Here is a 22,007-nt window from a genome sequence, read left to right as displayed (position 1 = left end):
TTTATAAACTTGAATCAAAATCAAAAATCCATTTTTAAGAAGTAAAAATTCGAACTAAAACCATTTAATCAAGACAAAAGACTCCTTGATTCTTAAAACTTAAACACCTTAAGCAAACAACTACTTCTCTCATTTTTATTTACACAAATTTGAACCAAACACTAGCACAAAACCAACCAAATCACTTGCAATCATTTTAATGCTACCATTCATACTATCACACATCAAAAATCATTCTTCCCACATAATTTTTAAGAAAAATTCAAACCTAACTAGGTTCAAGACCAAAAGAGACTTAGAACATTGACATGCAATGACTTTTAGTGACATGCATATTGATTCTTATGACATGCATCCCATTTCAATCAACTAAACACCAAAATCACTTAGTAATAAACCTTATTTCCCATTTTCTAAACATAAAACTTCATTTACCATCAAAACTCAAGAATCCATCAATTATCAAACATGCAAGTTACACTTTAACTAGAATACATCATTTCACCAAGAATATCACACTCCTAAATTCCACCGGCTCTCCTTGGATCACGACTGGTGGTGGTCGAACTCAAGAGTTCCCAACATGGGTCTCCTCTTTGAGTTTTGAACCTTAAAACCACAAAGCATACTTGTTTACATTCCTTTATGATCACATACCAAGAAATTACACTTTCTTGAATATGACCAAAGAAATTAAGCTAGGAAAAGTTGCTTAGAAACTTACATGAAAAGTGTAAATGAATAGAGGACTGAAAATAAAGATTGTTGATGGATAAATCTTTGAATTTAAGCTATGTTTTAAGGTTGCATGTAAGAGAGAGAAGAGAGATGGAGAGAGAGCCGAGAGAGAGAGAGAGAGAGAGAGAGAGAGAGAGAGAGAGAGAGAGAGAGAGAGAGAGAGAGAGAGAGAGAGAGCATTCGGGAGTGAGGGAGGAGAGAGAGAGAGAGAGAGAGAGAGAGAGAGAGAGAGAGAGAGAGAGAGAGAGAGAGAGAGAGAGAGAGAGAGAGAGAGAGAGAGAGAGAGAGAGAGAGAGAGAGAGAGAGAGAGAGAAGAGAAGTGAGGGAAGAAGGGGAGAAAAAGAGAAGGGTGGGTGGCTTATATAATGGTATGGCAAGGGTAGAATGGTATTATGCCACAATTAATTTCACTTCTCATTTCTTTTATTCTCATTCCCAAAAACGAATTTGAATATCATATAGCTCTCTCAGAAAAGATGAAATGAAAGAAATATCAATTTTAAAATATAGGTTTCAAAATTAGCTTTTCGTCCATATTTTCGGAATAATTTTGAACGAACGGTTGATTAAAAACGGATTTTACAAGATTATGCTGCAAATAGCATTTTAACTCCATAAAATAATTTTAAAATGCAACGATCATGAAATAAATCCATCTATCACTTTTAGAAAGTCTCTAGGACTATTTTGAAGATAACATAACTAGTCTCATGCTTTAACATTACTCGAATAATTTTATAAAAATGCATAAAGGTCCAATAATCCTTGTTTTAAATCAAATAATTCCCTTAAATCCATTTTAAAAATTATCAGATCACGTAATCATGCATACAGACAAGAAACTCATATTTGATCATAAAATTTCCCTTTTTATTATTATTCCTCTTTTCGCGTATCGGGTCACGTTCTACCTGACAGCCCGACACTCAGCGTTTCAATTACGCTTCATAATTAACTTTACCAACACGTCACTAGAACGTAATACTTACTTAAACATTCCATTTCACATAAACACACATATTTCACATTTAAATCCCTTTTTACGATGGGTTCCGTTCTACCTGACGGTCCAACAACACAGCTTAACCCCTAAGCTGACTCTTTAAATTGGAATGCATCTATCTACGCTCCCAGATACTAATATATAAGAAAGACAATTAACCATAAAAATCATTTAATCACATAATTTATACCACAAAATCATACTTTATTTACTTAATTACGTTGCAAAATTCCCAGTCGTTATAATCAAACCCTTTGTCTCAGCAGATATGTTCTTTAGTGTCCTCTGATATTTAATGTGGTGTGTGTCTGACTAGTTGATCCTTCTTTTTCTCCCTCTAAGTTGTTGCTGGGATTTCCTGAAAATCCTTACCCTTGCTGACTGGCTTTATTGAAATAATGAGTTATTTTATACACTACCATTTCACTGCTTGGATATGAATCATCAATACCATTAATTTCTCCTTTAATAGCTTGGAGCATTGAGTTGTTGAATTGTGCACTTTGACTGTCTATCACCTTCTATTGATCAACCACAAATGCCCTATAGGTTGTAGACTCCACTGAGTAGCCATGGAAAATATCCTGATTAGTCTTAGCTGCAAATGCCAAGATCTTCAAACAACTGAAAATATTTAATTATTTGCTTCTCTAGAACATTCTCTCCAAACACTTTCAGGTTATCCAGTGTTTGCTTCTGTTGGCCCTTAACTCATTAGTGGTCTTCATGTATACATCCCGATCAAGGCCTAATCTTACTTGTGGCAAACTGTATTGACTGCTTCAGACCTTTGATATTTAAAAAGTCTTGATTAGCTTGATATTTCCCTTGTAGCTTTAATCAAGTTCTGGTTCTTCCCTTGTACCACTCCATTCTGGCATGGAGTTTCCAGTGTTGAATATGTCTCAAAATATTCTTGATGTTACAGATATTAATCAGAAATGCTTCTTGAATTCAGTCCTATTATCTGACCACATGATCATTTCTTTTACAGTTGCTTCCAGCTTGATCTTCTTTGATGTAATCAATCACCATCTATGATGTCTTGTCTTGAGAACGCACGAACAACAACTTTGTTTAATAAGAGTAGTCAAACACCATCACTAAGGTATATCTTTACTTTGATGTGATGTTGTCTTTGACTTTTCTTTCTGAAATGCCTCACATTTATCGTCTTCTGAATTTTAGGTGAGGCGAACCTCTCACTAAACCCTATTTACAAAAGAATTCCTTGTGTTGATGTTCAAGGGTGAGAACTTCCAATGTCATAGCTAAATTTTTATCAGATGAAGCTTTACGGTAGAAACCATTGACTTCACCTTTCTTGAGATTCTAGTCTAGCCACAAGCATTTCTTTTCCTTACTCTAACAAGAGCAAGCTTTTCAACCTTCCTGCTTCAGATGAGACACTAATCCTTCATTGAATTGACATTTTGTCCTTTAATGCAGAACTGTTTGATAAGAGGATTTGTGCCTTGATTCTTCAGCAAAAAAGATGCTTCAATTGTTATCAATGACTCCAATGATTCGTTATTATCAGTGATAGCAATTTTTGAATCCATGATGACATTCCTTTTTCTGTATAGCTTGTCCCGTGATGAAAACCTTTGCTATCATCTCCAAAGATTATTGACGGAATAGCTTTTGTTGATCACATTTGATTTTGAGTCCCTTTCTTTGATCATATGCCTTGAGTATGAATTGCCAAGAGTACATATGAATCAATTAACCTGTTATGTCCTGCACTCACAAATGGATTAACAGTTCTTGGTACCCAACTTATTAGTTTGGGTCCAGATGGATTAAAGATCTTACTATAAACAAAAATAAGAACAACTACAACCTTATCATGCTAATTCTTATCTTTGACTGACCATTTTCTCCATTTTAATACCCTTGATAGAATTTTCTCTAGGCTAGGGGAAAATGGTTCCAACCTTACATAAGGAGGACTAGCAGTCTTTGCCCTATTGTAATCTTAAACATGCTTTTTATACATTTAATGCAAGTACTAAGAGATGCATTCATGGAATTGAAATGAGTAAGCATTGTATTAAGAATACATGGCATTCATTCAGAAACATTACACATAAGAATTAAGCAAGACGGGCATGATATGGAACAAATAGAATTAATAAATAAATCACTAATTCTATCTAGTCCCATCATGTTGATGTATCTCATCTAGCTATCTCAATCCAGTTATACACTAATACATCTTAACAAACAATTCAGGTCAAATGAATAAGTTACAATGTAATAGGATACGGGAGATAAGCATAAACAAAGGTCTTATATACTGGAAAACATATATCTCACTAAAGCAATTAATCATGTTCAACAAATATTCAAACACATATTTAAGATCATCTAAAGCAACATGCACAAGTTAAACATCAATCCTAGTTACCAGAAAAATAATCTAGTGAACTAGTTCAGCATTATCTATGTGTGATGTTATCATGCTTGTGCGAGTGTTAAACATTTAAACACTCAAATCTTATCTTGCATTGAATATTGAAAACAAAATATTGTAGTGGTTCAAGAAATTGAAACCTGAGATATGTGAGTTGGACCATCTTCAGAGATTGCTGTGAAAGTAAGATATTCATGATCCTCGTCATCTGATCCATCCCAACTCTTTCCAGATGCACTATAAGTTTTGACTGGCTGCTTCCCTAATAAAACATTCCACCTTTGTCTCAACTCTTCAACTGAATCCCAACTCATCCTTGTTTGTCAAGCTTCTTGTTCTGTTATATCAAAACCCCTGATAGTTACTTGACACATATTGTTTGTCATATCTATAGCTATCAAATCTTGTTTATATCCCAATCTCAGTCTTGTAACCACCTCTTGAACTGAATCCGTAAAAGTCTCTGCTTCGGAATAGATAAGCTTGATCCTTGGATATAGCATAAGTACTCCTTGTGAATTCGATTCGACTAAACTTCCTTGACATGTGAAACACTGCCCTGACGTCCAATCCCTCAGGTACTTCTACCTGAGCTTCCTCTGATTCAACTATCAGTAACTCTTACATTCTGTCTTGAGGTTCCAACATTACTTCATGTAACTGAGATATTTGTATATCCCCACTATTCTCTCTGACCTCCACAATTCCTTCATTTTTTATCTTTGTGATTCCCAGATAAATGTAGCATTGGTACAAACCACTATGTGATTGTATGATCTGGAATCATAGAGTTGTCTTAAAATTTTCGAGAAAAATTGTACGTGTAGAAATTTCATTCCTTTTCTGCATCTAAAAATCCAGTGGTATCCTATGGAGTAAGCCTTTGAGGAAGTTCCACAATTTTCTTCTGTAGGTCTTGAACTCAACTTTAACTTTATTGGAATAAGAAAACCATTATCTTTACAATCCATGTTCGGGAATTTTCTGTCTGAATAACACATGGTCTTCGTTTTCTTTAAAAGATTAAAATCACCTTTAAAAGCCCAGAGGAATCTTAATTCTACCAATACCTTATGAACCCTTAATTTAATATTTAAAAAAAAATTAAATTTCCAAAAGTTTTAAATTTCTTAAAAAATAAATTATCAAAAATAAATATTTACGAAAAATCTAATTTTCAAGAATTTTGAATTTTCTTAAAAATTAAATAATACGTAAATTAATATTTAAGAAAAAATTAAATATAAGAATTTTAAAGTTTCTTAAAAAGTAAATAAATCAGAAAAAATAAAAAATATATGGGGCTTCAGAATTGTTAAGTAGTAACTAGCGACTACAGGGATTGTAACCTGTGACCTTGAGCAGTAGTGTACCAAATTCTAAGCTACGGCTGCTTTACTGCCTTCGTTTTTTTTATAAATTACAACCTGTGACCAAGTCTTTGGGGTCGCAGGTTGACAGAACAAACAAAATAAAATCCATTTATTTACCTGCCAAGCTGCGGAATGAACTATAAACCAAACAATGGCAGGTTTTTAATTAACTAAAAACTAGCCAATTCACTTCTGTGTAACTTAGTACAATTTGGCAGCTAAAAATATCGAATTTGGCAGCAAAAAAGATGAACCAAAACTAATTAAATTAAGAATTTTTATTTACTAAAATTTAAGTACTAAATTAATTTAGTTAAATTTATAAAATAAATTCATTTAAATTAAGTTCATAAAATAAAATTATTTAAATTAAATTTTTAAATTAAATTTCTAAATTAAATTTACAAAATAAATTTATGTAAATGAAAAATTAATAAAATAAATTAATTTAAGGATCCTAATTTGTGTATCAATCAGTCAGCTCTGATACCAATTGTTAGGTCCCGAATTATCGTATAAGGGGGATTGAATACGATAATCACTAAATTAAAAAATTCTTTCGAATCTTTTACGGATATAAAATTTAGTGCTCGGTTAGTGGTTTCGTGTTCTTGAGAGAAATAGTGTTTGGAACAATAAAATGAGGAAAACAAGATATTCGGGAAAATATATATTCGTATATAAATCCGCGATGGGTGTTGCTACACTCCGGTAAATAAATTAACCGGCTACAATCTAAGAACAACAAAGTTCTTAGCTTCTACAAAGATTTATAAATCAAATCCTATACAATGTTCTAGCTATTGTTTGTACAAGGATTTAATTACCGGGTAACGATTATAATGCCCCTATAAATATACAAGAGTTAAATCAGGAATTATAACGTTACTCCGGTGAGAAGAATAAGTTATATGGATTTGTGTGTATATCTCCTCTGTATCTCTTTACTGCAAATCATCAGCTCTTTTTGGGAGAGAAGAAGATGAAGAGAATAATACAATTTCTCGTTATTCTTCTGTTATTGTAGTGTTGACTTTTTATTCAATTAAAATGTGTGGCTGAAATTGAGCCACAAAAATTAATTGAATCAATCAATAAAGTTATGGTTGAGAAGTAAGGGCTTGCTAACCTGCGACTAGTAACTCAACCTGCGACTAAGAACTCAACTTGTAACTAAGTCCTCAACCTACGACTAAGAACTCAATATGCGACTAAGTCCTCAACGTGCGACTAAGTCCTCAACCTGCGACTAAGAACTCAACCTGCGACTAAGTCCTCAACCTGCGACTAAGAACTCAACTTGCGACTAAGTCCTCAACCTGCGACTAAGAACTCAAGTTGCGACTAGGTCCTCAACCTGCGACCAATAAACTCAACTTGTGACTAAGAAGTTAACATGCGACTACAAAGTTGGTTTTGCCTTAGAAATATTCTTCACAACTCCAACCTGCGACCATATAGTTAACTGGCGACCATTATTTCTTTTTATTTTTATTCAAGTTTAAATTATAACTTAATTTATAAAATAAACTTAAATATAACTTATATAAATAAACTAATTTAGATTTATAAAATAAACTTATTTAAAGTTTATAAAATAAATCATTTTAAGTTTATTAAATAAATTATATTAAAGTCCATTAAATAAATTTATTTAATTTATCAATTAAACTTTGAGCTTCGCCAATCCCTCGAGCCGCTTAGCTGTATACCCTGCGCACCTCTTCTCGTACTTTAACTGAATAAACGTTCAATCCAAGTAAGTTCCTCAACTTAACAATTCTTCTAAAAATAATACCCAGATTCCTTTCACGAGCTATTGACGCCTAGTGCAACTGGTCTGGTTCACAGACGACTAACCCCGATTCAAGTCTTCGTATTATGGCCTTGATTAAATTGTTAAGCTTGTAACAACTTTATTGCTTCGAACACTAAATGTCAATGAACAACTGTACTTTCAATGGAATTCTTTCTGGTACTTTTAGACAACGTCTTCATTGCTACTACAATCTTGAATACTTCATTCACTGTTCTTCACCGACGCTTGAACATATAAATGAACTCTTGTCAGTGAGTATAACTTCAAGACTGCAGCTGTCTTCTTTAACCTTTGTCTATACCATGTCTTCAATTCTTCAGATTCCTATGCTTCATACACTGTCTATCTTCAACCAATGCCAATACACTGAAATTTACTTATACACTGAATCTTCAATATTTTTGAAACCCTAAAAGTCTTTAACCTTTATTCTTCACTGAGGCATGAATATATTAATGAACTTCTTTCAGTGACCTGTAAACAGACTTCAAGCCTTCTTCTAATCTTCTGATTCTTTGTATTTGCCTTGTCTTCATTTCTTCTGCTTTCTTGTGTAGACATAGTATTATTAACCTGTCATGTTCTAGTGTTGTACATGTTGAGTTATCACGTAAATGTTCATACAGCTACGCAGTCTCACCAACATACAGTCTCTAAGTCGTCGAGCTTCACTTTCTGAGAGAGGATACATTTCATAAACTTCGCATAGCTAGGCATTTGGTCAAGAGCTTCAGCGAAAGGTATGATGATATGAAGTTTCTTGAAAACTTCCAAGAACTTAGAAAATTGCTTATCCATCTTTTGCTTCTGCAGCCTCTTAGGAAAAGGAGGTGGAGGATATACTTGTTTTTCCCCTGTATTACCCTCAGGAGGAGTGTTGACAACAGCTGTCTTCCTTGGTTCCACTTTTGCTTCCTTCTACACTTATTCTTCAACCATAACTTCAACTTATGGAACTGGATATTTTTCGGGATTTGCAACCTTCCCAAACCTCAATGTGATTGTCGTAACCTTCTCCTTAGCTTCCCTTTTTCCTGGGACTTCAGTGTCACTAGGGAGTGTACCAGGTTATCGATTTAGCAAGGTATTGACAATATTCCCAATTTGATTCTCCAAGGTCTTGATAGAAACTGCTTGGCTCTTGCACATGAGTCTCAACTCCTCCAATTCAGGTTTTTCATTAGATTTTGGTAGCTGCTGAAGTTGGAGTTGTTGTCTTGGTGCATATTGTGGTTGTTGAAAACCAGGAGGGTTGTATTGCCTAGCTGCATACAGCTGATAAGGCTGTTGCACTGCATTCTGAGTGTTGCTCTAGTTGAAGTTAGGATAATTGCGGTTGTTGGGATGATAGGTGGCTGGAGCTGGTTGTTGCGATCTATAAAAGTTGCTCACGAACTGAGCTGATTCACTAGAAATAACACACTGCTCCGTCTCATGCGCACCAGCACAAAGCTCACAGACACTTGTGATCTGATTAACTCCAAAATTAGCCAAAGAATCCACCTTCATCGTCAAAGCCTGAAGTTGAGCAGCTATAGTAGTAGCTGTGTCCACTTCTAGAATTCTTGCTACCTTGCCTTGAGGTATTCTCCGAGTTGGGTTCTGGTATTCATTAGTAGCCATCAGTTCAATCAATTCATAAGCTTCATCATAGCTTTTAGCCCATAAGGCTCCTCCTGATGCTGCATCAAGCATGGGTCTAGAAGTTGCACCCAACCCATTATAAAAGCAGTTAATGATCATCCAGTCAGGCATTCCATGATGATGACACTTTCTAAGCATCTCTTTGTAACGATCCCGAGCTTCACACAGAGATTCTCCAGGTTGCTGCGTAAATTACGTAAGAGCATTTCTGATTGCAGCTGTCTTTACCATAAGGAAGAATTTAGTGAGAAACTTCTGAGCAAGATCCTCCCAAGTAGTAATGGAGCCTGATGGTAGAGAATGTAACCAACACTTAGCCTTATCCCTCAGAGATAATGGGAAAAGCCTCAGCTTAATAGCATCTTCAGTAACTCCATTGAACTTGAAAGTGTCGCAGATCTCGATAAAATCTCTGATGTGCATGTTGGGATCTTCTATAAGAGAACCCCCAAACTGAACTGAATTTTGTATCATCTGAATCGTGCTCAACTTGATTTCAAAGGTGTTAGCCGCGATGGATGGCCTGATAATGCTGGACTATATATCATTGATCTTCGGCTTAGAATAGTCCATCAAAGCCTTATGATTTGCTGCTTGATCTCCCATTATGACTAGAGCTTCTTCTTCAATTTTCTCCTCAACAAAAACTTCCCCAACCTTCTCTTCAACAAGAACTTCTTCAACTACTTCCTCCGCTTTATCCAGTGTTCTCTTGCGAGATCGAGAACGCATATGCATACACGATCTCTAGAGTACCTGAAATACAACAAGTACCCAAGTAAGTAACAATATTCGAGTAAATGAACTTTAACGACCACTGATGACAAATAGATAAACTAAAAATTAACACCGAGTCCCTGACAGCGGCGCCAAAAACTTTTTAGGATGGAAACACGCGCAGATATTCACGCAAGTATACGTGATCGCAAGTAATATAGAATTATTTCTACTTCGTTCCCCAGAGACTAGTTTACGTTAATTTTATTAATGTACTTATGCAACAATGGTATGGTTATTATTCAATGCCAAGATGATAACAATTTGGTTTTGTTTATAACTAAGATTATTAACTAACATGCAATTAACTAAGAGATTAAAAGGTTGACTTACTTATATCACACAAACATGGGATTCTAACTTCATTACTACTTCACTCAATAGCCTTTTTGTTCTTATCCTTAGCATGCAATGGTGATGACACTAATCAGAAAACATGAAACTAGTAAGCGCCAACTTTCTTTGTACGAATACCCTACTACCAGACATCCACAAAAGAGATAAAGCTGAATGGACACCAATTATGTTGAGACCCTATATGTCTATAGATTTTAACAACATAACGGTTTAATGTGCAAGTTATCTATCGTGATTACATAGGGCAAGTAAGATGGTTAAAATTACCTATGAATCATGCATAACAAATACATGAACCTATGCTAGCATGGCAAGTTCTAAACCTCTAAATTTACTGTCGCTTCATTAGAAATTAACATACTATCTTATAAGTTCGCGACACTCATAAGACGAATAAGCACAACCAATAGTAGGATGTCATATAAACACCACACACTAAGGTATCAAAACATATTAACTATTGAAATCCATAAGTAAGTCCGCTAGAATCCCACGACAACGATTAGTTCATAACCGAACTCATCATCACCATGGGTTCGGATGAAAGCATGGTATAATAACTAGGTCCTTATAAAATGAATAATAAAAAAAGTAGGTTAAACAAGAGTATTAGGTTCAATAAAAAAAGAAACGAGCATCCAAGATTACAACTTAAAACAAAGAATCACAAGAATAAACTAGATATTCTTCGCCTTGGTTGTATTTGTGCTATAGGTCTTCTCGATGTCTTCTCCTTAAGCTCTGTTATGAAAAACGTCTTTAAGTTGTCTTTAAATAGTAGACCAATTAAGCCAGAAGCCCAGAAAACAGTCTTCTAATTGAAAAATAATTCTAAAATTCCGACACGGCGCGGCCGCGCACTTCATCAGCGCGGGCGCGCTGTCCTTCTGCATCTTCGGTGCGGCCGCACTAACCTTCTGGAAAAAATTTAATTTGCCTTCTTTATTTTGCTGGTTCTTGATGGCTTTCCACGAGCAATCTTCACGACACCTTTCTAACACCATTTTAGCATCAAAGCAATGCTAAATGTCCTCGTTCCCGTATATATGCCCAAAATGCAAAATAGTACTACCAAAACACATCAAAAACACAAATAATTTGAGTACAAAACATCAATCCAGGCCTTTATAGAGCATTCTAAGTGGACATAAATGCCATTTAACAGTGTAGATGGGTTTGCTTGGGGTAAAGGCTGCATATAGGTTGTGCTAGAAGTTGATTTGAAAGGGAAGATTAATTCACTAAATAGTACATCCCTGGACACAAAGGACTGCATAGTGAGAATATTGAGCAATCTATACCCTTTTTGTTGAGATGGATAGCCCAAGAAAACACACGGGACCCCCCCTTGGAGCAAATTTATCAACAGTGTGAGTGAGATTGGATGAAAAAGCAAGGCATTCAAAGATTTTCATCACATTGTAGTCTGGCACCTCTTCAAATAAACACTCAAAAGGAGTCTTGTTGTCCAATACAGGGGTAGGCAATATATTAATAATATACTGATGTCATCACACACTCTTCATAATATTTTAAAGGCAAGGCAACTTGAAATCTCAAATATTTGGAAATTTGTAAAATATGGGGATGCTTTCTTATTACTCGTGCATTCTGTTGAGGCCTTCTCACACAAGATATCTGGTGTACAATGTCGTTTTTAGCAAAAAAACAACTTACAAGCCGAATCATCAAATTCTATAGCAGATAAAGCATCTGACTTAAACTCAAGTAAATAAATCCATGTATGCCTAGTATTGTCATCGACAATAGTCAGAATATGCTTATACTTACCCTTCGTGACCTCCTTATACGGTCCCCATAAGTCTATATGTATAAGTTCAAAAGGAGTTTTTACATGAGAATCACTTAACTGGAAAAGGAAATTTTATGGATTTAGAAAGAGGTCAAGTGACACATACTTTAGTAGGCAGATGCAGATGAGGTCGAACACATGGTATGAGCTTCAATTTTGCTACAGAGGTGTGCCACAGTCTATGATGCCATTTATCCAATTCTTAAACATCCTTGAACTCTGTGTCGCTAGCAGCTACAAGTGCTATCGAGCTAGAACCTTGAGGAAGATGAGAATGTAATTTCTCTCCAAGCAGCGAGGAGGTAGGAATATGGCCAGAAAGATGATCCGCCAAGTAGTATAGACCTTGAGAGGCTTCGCCCACGCCTTTAAGTTCCTTTGTAACATTATCTACAATGAGACAATGAGTACTGTAAAATTGCACATGGCAATTGTTATCAGAAGCAATCTTGCGTACTGATAGTAGCTTGTGATGGAAGGATGGAAGGTATAAAACATTCTTCAATGTGAGTCTTGTGCAACTTTACAGTGCCCGGGGGGATATATGTGTTTTAGCTCCAGTGGGAAGATTAATTTGAGTTGAGGGAGCAAAAGGCACAGGCTGTAGGAGGTGAGTGAAGTCCGATATCATATGATCCGTTACTCCAGAGTCGATTTTCCAAGAATCAAGAGACTCATTCACACTTGAGTGCAAAGACATCATGCTAGAAAAGGGTTGTTCAAGCTCTTCATCTGTATCGGAACCTCGTTGCTGAGAAACAATTTAGGGCATCAACTGGGCTAATTGAGCAAGTTTTTGTGGTGTGAAGGCTGATGAATCTGAGGCCACTTGAGTTGTAGCTGCAACTTTAGCATGACCGAATGGAGATCTAGAATTTCATCTTGGTGTTGAGGACTTAGCACGAATACTAGCACCAAGCTTGGGTGGTGTTTGGCCATGGCGAGAGTGCCATTTGGGATACCCAATAGCATGCCAGCATTTATCAGCTTTGTGGCCCTTTTCACCACAAACAGTGCAGATGATGGGTTTATCGTTTCTGCTAATCGTAGTTTTTCTAAATATAGCAATAGAGTCAGAATCAAGCATGTTTATTTGCAAAAGATCACGCTGGGCTTCTTCTAGTTGTAAGGCTGCAGATACATTTTCAACAGAAGGTAGAGGAGATGTAAGAAAAAAAAAGACTGTGTTGGGTATTATAAATGTCAATCAAACCATTTAAAAACTGAAACAATGGACCCTATTCTCGTTGGGCAGCTATAGTATCTAAAAGGTTTTGAATTTCAGAAGTTGCAGAGGGAACAGTAGGCAAGGTGTTCAAAGAATTAAGCTCTTTCCAAAGAGATCTCATAGCAGTATAATAGTCATTTATAGACAAGTTTTGTTGTTTTAACTCATAAAGATCCTTGTTAATTTTATACTTTCTAGACCCATTTGTAAGTTGAAAACATTTTTCGAGATTAGACCATATATCAGCAGGATTGGTCATGAACATAATAGACTTCATAATAGATGGAGAAACATTATGAGTGAGCCAAGCGATTACCATATTATTGGTTGTTTCCCAGAGGTCAGCTTGAACATGATCTGCTGGCTTTGTTAACCCTCCATTCACAAGACCCGGTGTGGCGCCCTCCAAACCCGGGTCAGAAGTTTGGGGTCCACATACACACTTTATTTATCACCTGCTTATAACAATAATAAAGATAACAATAATATGCAGTGACCCTATTTATCAACTACCACGGATCGCAACAGGTTAAAGTATGCACACAAGCCACACATCTACTTATATTACATACCGTTCAAATCCCAACTATTCCAAACTCAAAACTGAGTATTAAACATTATTAAAAACTTTTACAGACTTAAATTATCCCAAAAGAAGCCTACTAGCTCAGCTCAATCAACCTGAACCCCTAGCTCTCGCGCTGGAATGGGGATCCGTGGTACCAACTGGTTCCTTCTTAACTGGAAAAGAACAGAAACAATATCGCACAAATGAGCTAACTAGCTCAGCAAGTCACAATGACAAAACTGAGAATAATGATCATCAAGTGAACATGATTATGATATCAAGTGAACAATGGATTATGATTTAGAATTGGATATTATATTTTCATGTTAAAAACCAAGGTTAGGCTGCTGATCAGTCACGCACTAACTCCGAGCAAAGCACACAACACTGCTCTAACTACTGGATCCAAGGCACACATTGGCCTAACTTGACCATTATATGGTCTGACCATGAATCTGGTCCACAATTTTATAAAAACAATCCAATTCTAACATAATAACAAAATAAGCAATAATAATCAATAACCAGAATCATTAACAACAATGAGTGTTTAACAATGAAAGAGTTTCAATCCTTGTAAGGATCAATAAGGTAATTTCAAAGTTTGGATGTTGGGTAATGAAAGAATTGGATAACAAAGGAATTAATGTTTCAGGGTTTCAAGGATTTGGTCTTTCAAAGCATAAAATACAAAGATTTAATTGTGTAAGCAATCTGGTTTAGTGTTTAGTATTTAGTTTGTATGTATTTGTGGAGTAGGATCGTATACTTGAGGTTCGTGTTTGGGTATACAACAATCAATGGTATAGAAAGAATCAGGTTACGACTCAAGATCAATAACTGGAATCAAGGTTTAGGGTACAGTGCTTCAAAGCACTCGCAATATCAACAAGACTATCAAGTACTACAATATCTCGAGAAAGTTCAGAACACTTGTCTGGTATTAGCTTACTACACTGCACTCGCTTCCAATCACAATCGTCTTACTCCTCAACTACCTGTTTCCCTTTCCTACGCCTTGCCTCTTCTGCTCACATATCATAAGCATCTATCAATAATCGACTCATAGAGTTCTATTCAACACATACTTCTATCTACCCTTCGTTTTACCCAAATCCAATTAACGGATTGAAAGTTATGCAATAATCAAGTAAACACTGAATATATAGACTGATAGTCAATCAACAAGTCATATATAGCACATAATACATCACGTAATCAATGATATATTATTTATAAAGAAGTCTTGGGTCATAAATAGGCTTTCTGATATTTAAAATGATTTTTAAAACATTTTTCGGAATTAAAACGGGTCGTTGGATCAATTTCGGGTTAATAAACAGGGTTCGGTAGGCCAATTATGGCTCCGAAACAATTTTATACTAATTATCGAGCTTTGGAAATAATTTAGAATAATATTTTAAAGCTCGAAACTATTTTTCGGAATTTTTTAAATCATTTTTAAATAATTAAATCTAATTAAATAATTGATTAAAATCAATTAATAATTAATTAAATCAATTAATCAATTAATTTTCGAATTAATTGACCAACTAATTAATTAAAAATTAACTGAAATTAATTAACTAATTAATTTAGATTTATTTTTAAATTAAAAATAATTTTCGGAATTAAAATAATAATTTTCAGAATTTTCAGAAATTAAAAATGAATTTTTATAATAAAAATAAATAGGAAATATGATTTTTAAATATTTTATAAACATGAATCCTATTTTTGAAAACTTTGCAACTACAGGGACTAAACTTCACCATCTTCAAAAATACAGGGACTAAACTGCAATTTTGCAGTTTCAGTCGCCGGAAAATCAGGGGTGGCCGGAGAACTCACCTCCGGCATCCTCCCACCACCATCACCTCCAGAATTAAACTACACAACACCAGGAACCTATATCTGCAATCAAAATTCATCAATAACCCCAAACTTGGCCGGAATTTGATCAAGAAACTCGTCGGTTTCCGGCGGGTTCGACGTAAACTTCAAAACACAACTCCCTTCTCTACAGACCTCGTTGATTCATGAAACTTGTACGACTCGATTGCAAATTTCACAGAGAATACAATACACTATACCACAACATCAATCTATTTCAGAATAAGAAACCCCTAAATTTCAATTAAGAACATTCATACAGGTTATAAACCCTAATTTTAAAATTCGAAAATCAAACTCAAATTTGAACATGTTATTGAACTCCAAATCAGACGTATAATATATCAAAATCATCAGGAAAACAAGCTCTACAACATGCAATCATTAAATCATACAAACAATCATCCGAACAAAAATTTATATTTTTAATAAATTTAATTCGAAAATAAATAAATTTTCAGAAAATAAACCTTTGATTCTGCAGTGAAACAAAGCTCAGAATCTGATAGAACACTTCAAATCCTTCGTTTTGGTTACTCAAGCTTTGAAAACAGAGATCGGTAACGCCTTCGTTTTGTTGTTTGATTCTTAGAATAATTTATGTAATTAAGGTTTTTCTCTGAAAATTATAGAATTAACTATCTGCAAATGATTTTGATACGAAATAAAATACGGAAAAGACTATTTATATTTACGGAATATTAGTATCCCGTTGGATCATTCCGAATATAAAACGGTACGTTTATTTGTAAAAACTGATCCAAACGGTATCGGTTTTCGGGATAATTATCCAAATCAGTACAATTTGTACTACGGTCTTGGTCTCAGCGCCTGGTTACACGTACTACGAAGTGATAATTGGGATAGTTTAATAAAAAGCTCCCGTTTATCGAAAATACGGGTTTTATTGATTTACCGAAACAAATATTGTATCGAAAATGTTGCGCCGGGACCCGCGCAGAACAAACCGTACGCCGGATCGAAAAAGTCGAAACATGGAATATGCTCAGAATATTATAATTAGGTTAGGAAGGAGTTCTTGAAAGAGTTTCGGGTTCCAAAAACGTAACAACGGATGACGTCGATTGGTTCCCGTTTTTATAAAATAGATTTTAAATACTCGGAAAAAGATTTTATAAATTTCATATGATCCTTATAAATCCATAAATCATCATAAAAATAATTAGGAAGATATGACAATTATCTATATTTTATTTTGGACATATAAAAATTAAAATACTCAATTAATATTATTTTTGAATATCCAAGTACAGATAACATTTAACAATTAACTCACAGAATAGATACTGAACACACATAATAATTATTTAATAGCAAAAATAATCACACGATATATTCCGGATATTACACCCGGCTTTCGCTTTGAAGCCAGATTAATTTCCATAGCTCTACGCCATGCTCTATAGTCAGATGACCCTTGAAGTTTTTCGACCACGACTGAGGTTGGACCATCAGAAGGGTGGAGATATAGTGGATTCACCAGATCTCTTAGTGTAAGTCTGTTCCCCGCCATTAGAGATATAGTTAAAGTTTTAGAGGGTGTTTAAGGAAGGTTTCAAGAGAGCAACTTTGCAATGGGTGGCTCTGATACCATAAAGACTGCAAACGGTTTAATATGTAAAAGACACCATTACAGTTGCTCAAGAAAAAAGAGATGTTGTATTCTTGCAGAAGAGGATAATAATTCAGCATGTGTTCTCTCTACCAGACATGACCCTATAAGTAGAGTGCAAAAGGATAAAAGCAAATAACAACCTGCCACCTCAGACATATGAGGGGAATCAAACGGGAATAAAAGATAACAGAATTATTATACTACATGACACCACATGGTAACAAGTAGGTCTGCAGTGCCAAAAGATGAAAATGTAATTTTCTCTTAATATACATTGATCGTAAATCTCCGTTAATTATATTTCAAATTTTTTTTTTGTGAATAAAATTTTAAGATTCAAGCTTTTATTCAAAAAAAAATAAAAAAATAATAAATGAAACTATGCGGTCAATGCAACTCAAAATACGCGTAAATCTCAAAATGGACAAGTATTTTGCGATGTATGGAGTATTTTTAATCTGATACCATATTCTATTCTATTATATATAGCACTTTTTCTTGTGTGTTGGAACCTTTGTCAATCATATATAGGCTTTGTTTGGGATTGCTATTAAAAATTGATATACCGTTAAAAAAGTGATGTTGTAAAATCAGATGACTGTTTGGTAATTTTTTTTGATACGTATATGTTTTGATGCAAAAAATTAAAAATAATGATGTTTTTGATAAGATTTGATGGTGAAATCAGCATCTGTTTCCTACAACAACTGAAAAACAGTTTTTTCTAAAAGTATGGGGACTTACTTTCCCTAACAGCAGCTTTTAGGCCGAAAACACTTTTTCGAAAAGTAGTTTTTAATTTTGACCAAACAGTTTTTTAACTACTTTTCAGGGGAAAACTGTTGTTGGTGTGTGCAACAGCAATACCAAACACACCCGGGCGAATTGCATGATTGAATCTCAAAGTAATCAAAGTATATCAATTGAGAACATTAGTTTTAGCATTGTTTGAGAAGAGCCAATTAAAGTCGCGACAAGTCATAAATAATAAATTTAATGCACTTCTCTAAAACTAAACTTGCTCGCTAGTTCTACATAAACCTGGCATGAACAAACAATACTAACAATACTAAAAATCAACTATGAAAAAAAATTCAGAATAGGAATAAATCACAGTAACATTCTGCATCTGGATTTAGGTGGTGGTCAGTAGTCACAGACTCACAGGTCTCTTACTTTAGGGGCATGTGAGCTGTGGGCTCACAGAGAGGGATAAAAATAGAGCAAGTGTCCTATTCACTGAGTCACTGACTAAACCCACTATGCTCCAACCAGATCATGTTTCTAGTGGTACATATGTACAACACAGAACTGGAGGGTTTTTGAAAAAAAGGCAATTTTTTAATAATCATGCGTTCGGGTCAGCTTATACATTTTCATAGAATTCTAAAGATTTATACATTTGCTTGTACTAATGGTGTGCTTATTGTGCTTCAATATGCATAGTAAAGTACATTGGTTTTAACTTCATTTGTTTAAAATGAGTATTATAATCTTTGTTTCTACATCAATGTTTGTTTAAGTAGGGCAACAGATCATGTTTATTTGGAAACGCACTTATATTGTTCAAGAAAATTTCACTCTCACATTTCCAGCTAAAGAGAGCACGGAAGAAAATATTTGTAGGAGCAAATATTCAGAGCAGGAACAATGGCTTCGAGGCCGGGATTGCTTACCGACTGGCCATGGAAGCCACTAGGAAACTTTAAGGTGTGTGTGTGTGTGTGTTTACAAGTTTTGCTACATGAATGTAACTATATGCAGTAATGCAGATCTTGTTTATATTAAAAATTTATGTTGAAGAGGCTATGTGTAATTACATGTTCACTGATGGTATATATATTTTGTTTGTCAAGTATGGACTATTGGCACCATTTGTGGCTCATAGCATCTATTCATTTGCTACTCGACAAGTTGAGGAAACAAACTACTTCAACTTTCTCATTTTCCCATTCATTTTGTTGAGAATGCTTCATAGCCAACTTTGGATTTCTTACTCTCGATATAGAACTGCCAAGAATCGAATTGTTGACAAGAGCATCGAGTTTGATCAAGTAGATAGAGAGCGGGATTGGTAAGTCATTCATCAACGTACTACTTGTCGATTGGTTTTGGATTATTAAATGGATGAACTTATGTTTATTGGTTTTGTATTCAATTTTTAATGTTGCAACATAATAAGATGGGATATGAATGATATAGGGATGATCAAATGTTGATGGTCGGACTTTTATACTATCTGATTAGTCTGGTGGATCCTCAAGTTGCTAAATTTCCCCTCTGGAGAACAGATGGTCTCATCATCACAATTTTACTTCACGTTGGTCCAATTGAGTTCATCTACTATTGGCTCCACCGGGCACTTCACCATCACTATTTGTACACTCGCTACCACTCTCACCACCACTCTTCCATTGTCACTGAGCCCATTACAGGTGGATTTACATTCTATCTGTTTGTCTTTATTAGATTATATTCTTATATTATCATCGCTACTCGGTACATTAGTCCTGATATTGCTTGTTTCTTTAAAATTTGACAGCTATTGTTCATCCATTTGCGGAACATATTGCATACCTTGTTCTATTTGGAGTACCAATGGTGACAACAAATTTGACAAGCACTTCCTCTCTAGTTTCTCTTTTTGGTTACATCATGGTGTTTGATGTGTTAAACAACATGGGACACTGCAATTTTGAGTTCATACCTTCATGGCTTTTCAGTGCATTTCCGCCACTTAAATACATGTTATATACACCATCTTTCCATTCTCTTCACCACACCCAATTCAGGACAAATCTATCACTTTTTATGCCTATTTATGACTACATTTATGGAACATTTGATAAGTCTAGTGATGTTTTGCATCAAACATCTCTCGAAAGGGAAGAGGATACTGCAGATGTTGTTCATCTAACTCATTTTACAACAGTGGACTCACTTTATCATCTCCGTTTAGGCTTTGCCTCTGTTGCTTCCAAACCTCAGAATTCGACCTGGTACTTGTGGTTATTGTCACCGCTAACGTGGTGGTCCATGATAATGACTTCTTATTTCGGGCAAACAGTCATTTCGGAGAGGAATAAATGTAAAGATATCAAGCTACAATCATGGGCAATTCCAAGATTTAATTTCCAGGTAAATTTTTTATCCTTTGCTCAGTTTCCGATAAAAGTGTTGATAAACCCTACTGTTGATTGAATTTACTGTTAAATTCTTATATAGAAAATTCAAATATATGTGTGCAGTACTTTTGGAAGTGGCAAAGAAGCACTATAAGAGGCCTGATAGAGAATGCCATACTAGAAGCTGATGCAAGGGGAACAAAAGTGATCAGTCTAGGCCTATTAAACCAAGTAGTAATATTTACTCCTTTTCTAAACTTACAATTTTTTTACTTGTAAGCCACAAAATGTACCCACACTTGCAGACTAGATTGTCAATAATTAGAACTAATATGCTTTCTTTACAGAATCGAGAAGTTAACCGAAATGGAGACTTTTATGTTGAGAAATACCCTGAGCTTAATGTCAAAATCGTGGACGGAAGTAGTTTGGCTATTGCTATTGTCCTAAATAATATACCGGAAGGAACAACAGAAGTGCTCCTTAGGGGTAAAATTACAAAAATTATTTATCCAATAGTTTCAATTATTTGTCACAAGGGAATTAAGGTGGCCACGTTATACGAAGATGAGTACTCGATGCTCAAGGATAATACGAAGTATCATCATAATCTTGTGCTTTCAAGAAGTTATGATCAGATGGTATGGCTAGTTGGAGAAGAATTGACGGATGAAGATCAATCAAAGGCATCAAAAGGAACAGAGTTTATTCCTTTTTCAGCACTTCCTCCAAAGAAAATTCGGGATGACTGTTTGTACCATCACATACCAGCAATGGTAATCCCGGCCTCTGTTGAAAATGTCGACTCTTGTGAGGTTAGTAATATACACAACAATATCATCCAAATACACTACCGACCACTTCTTATGCACCAGGTACAGCCTGCTGATCAATCTACGATCAATTAAAAAAATTTATCTTTCCGTTCATATATAAGCTTTAACTTGATAAATATTTGTACTCACATATCTCTCATTTCATGTAACAGAATTGGTTGCCAAGAAGAGTAATGAGTGCTCCGCGTGTTGCTGGAATGGTGCATGCTTTGGAAGGATGGACTGAACATGAATGTGGCAACAAATTTCTGGACATTGGAACAGTTTGGGAAGCTGCCCTTAAACATGGATTTAGACCTATGTCTACTCCTTATTAATCCATGTGTTTATGTGTATATTACTCCAAGAAAAATGACCAGTATTTAGGACAGTTTCAACACCTGCTGTTTGTTTCCCAGCTTCAGACCTCATCGAAATGTGTATATTTGCTGGTTGCATTTCGGAGAGTAGCCTTTGCCTAATTTTGGACTCGAAATTGGAACTTGACCCGATTTTCGAAAAAGACTCGAAATTTGACCTTGATTGTGACATATGATATTAGAATTCTGCCGAAGTGCAAAGGACGTCAACCATATAGGGTGGGGTTGTTGGGTTCGGTTTACATTTTGTATGAGTTTGAATATTACAATCTTTAAATTTATTTTTATTTTCTCATTAGTTTAAGTTAGTTGGTAAACAAAAACCCAATTATCCTTCACAATTGTTGACGGTAAGGAATTATAACTTACATAGGTATTAATATCAGGCCTTCGTCGTGAACCAATTTTATAAATTTACACAT

At 35.0% G+C, this 22,007-nt stretch overlaps 1 protein-coding gene and 1 non-coding gene across 3 annotated transcripts; both read left to right on the top strand.

Annotated features, from left to right (window-relative positions):
* Positions 1–9,102: 9,102 nt before the first annotated feature.
* Positions 9,103–9,209, top strand: LOC141663387 (small nucleolar RNA R71). The gene has a single exon (XR_012551461.1). It is a non-coding gene; the product is annotated as a small nucleolar RNA R71 (small nucleolar RNA).
* A 9,333-nt stretch (positions 9,210–18,542) lies between these two features.
* LOC141724261 (very-long-chain aldehyde decarbonylase CER1-like) lies at positions 18,543–21,880 on the top strand. 2 transcript variants are annotated; one of them, XM_074526324.1, is made up of 7 exons: positions 18,543–18,975; positions 19,122–19,339; positions 19,468–19,700; positions 19,808–20,403; positions 20,514–20,624; positions 20,738–21,205; positions 21,379–21,880. In XM_074526324.1, exons 1-7 carry the CDS (start codon positions 18,916–18,918, stop codon positions 21,541–21,543), a joined length of 1,851 nt encoding a protein of 616 aa, XP_074382425.1. In that variant the 5' UTR covers positions 18,543–18,915; the 3' UTR covers positions 21,544–21,880. The 2 variants fall into 2 exon arrangements, with proteins under 2 accessions (XP_074382425.1, XP_074382426.1); XM_074526325.1 differs by having other exon boundaries at positions 18,545–18,975; positions 20,514–20,621.
* The last annotated feature ends 127 nt before the right edge of the window (positions 21,881–22,007 follow it).

Source organism: Apium graveolens, chromosome 5, assembly GCF_009905375.1.
Source record: "Apium graveolens cultivar Ventura chromosome 5, ASM990537v1, whole genome shotgun sequence".
In the NCBI taxonomy this organism is placed as follows: Eukaryota; Viridiplantae; Streptophyta; class Magnoliopsida; order Apiales; family Apiaceae; genus Apium; species Apium graveolens.
This window is presented reverse-complemented; position numbering and strand designations above follow the sequence as displayed.

Bases quoted from the DNA above. Each gene is read 5' to 3' on its own strand.
- LOC141724261 (XM_074526324.1), top strand. From the start codon at position 18,916: ATGGCTTCGAGGCCGGGATTGCTTACCGACTGGCCATGGAAGCCACTA. The intron at 19,701-19,807 runs GTGGATTTACAT...AAAATTTGACAG, and splicing joins TGTCACTGAGCCCATTACAG to CTATTGTTCATCCATTTGCG. The intron at 21,206-21,378 runs GTTAGTAATATA...TTCATGTAACAG, and splicing joins AAAATGTCGACTCTTGTGAG to AATTGGTTGCCAAGAAGAGT.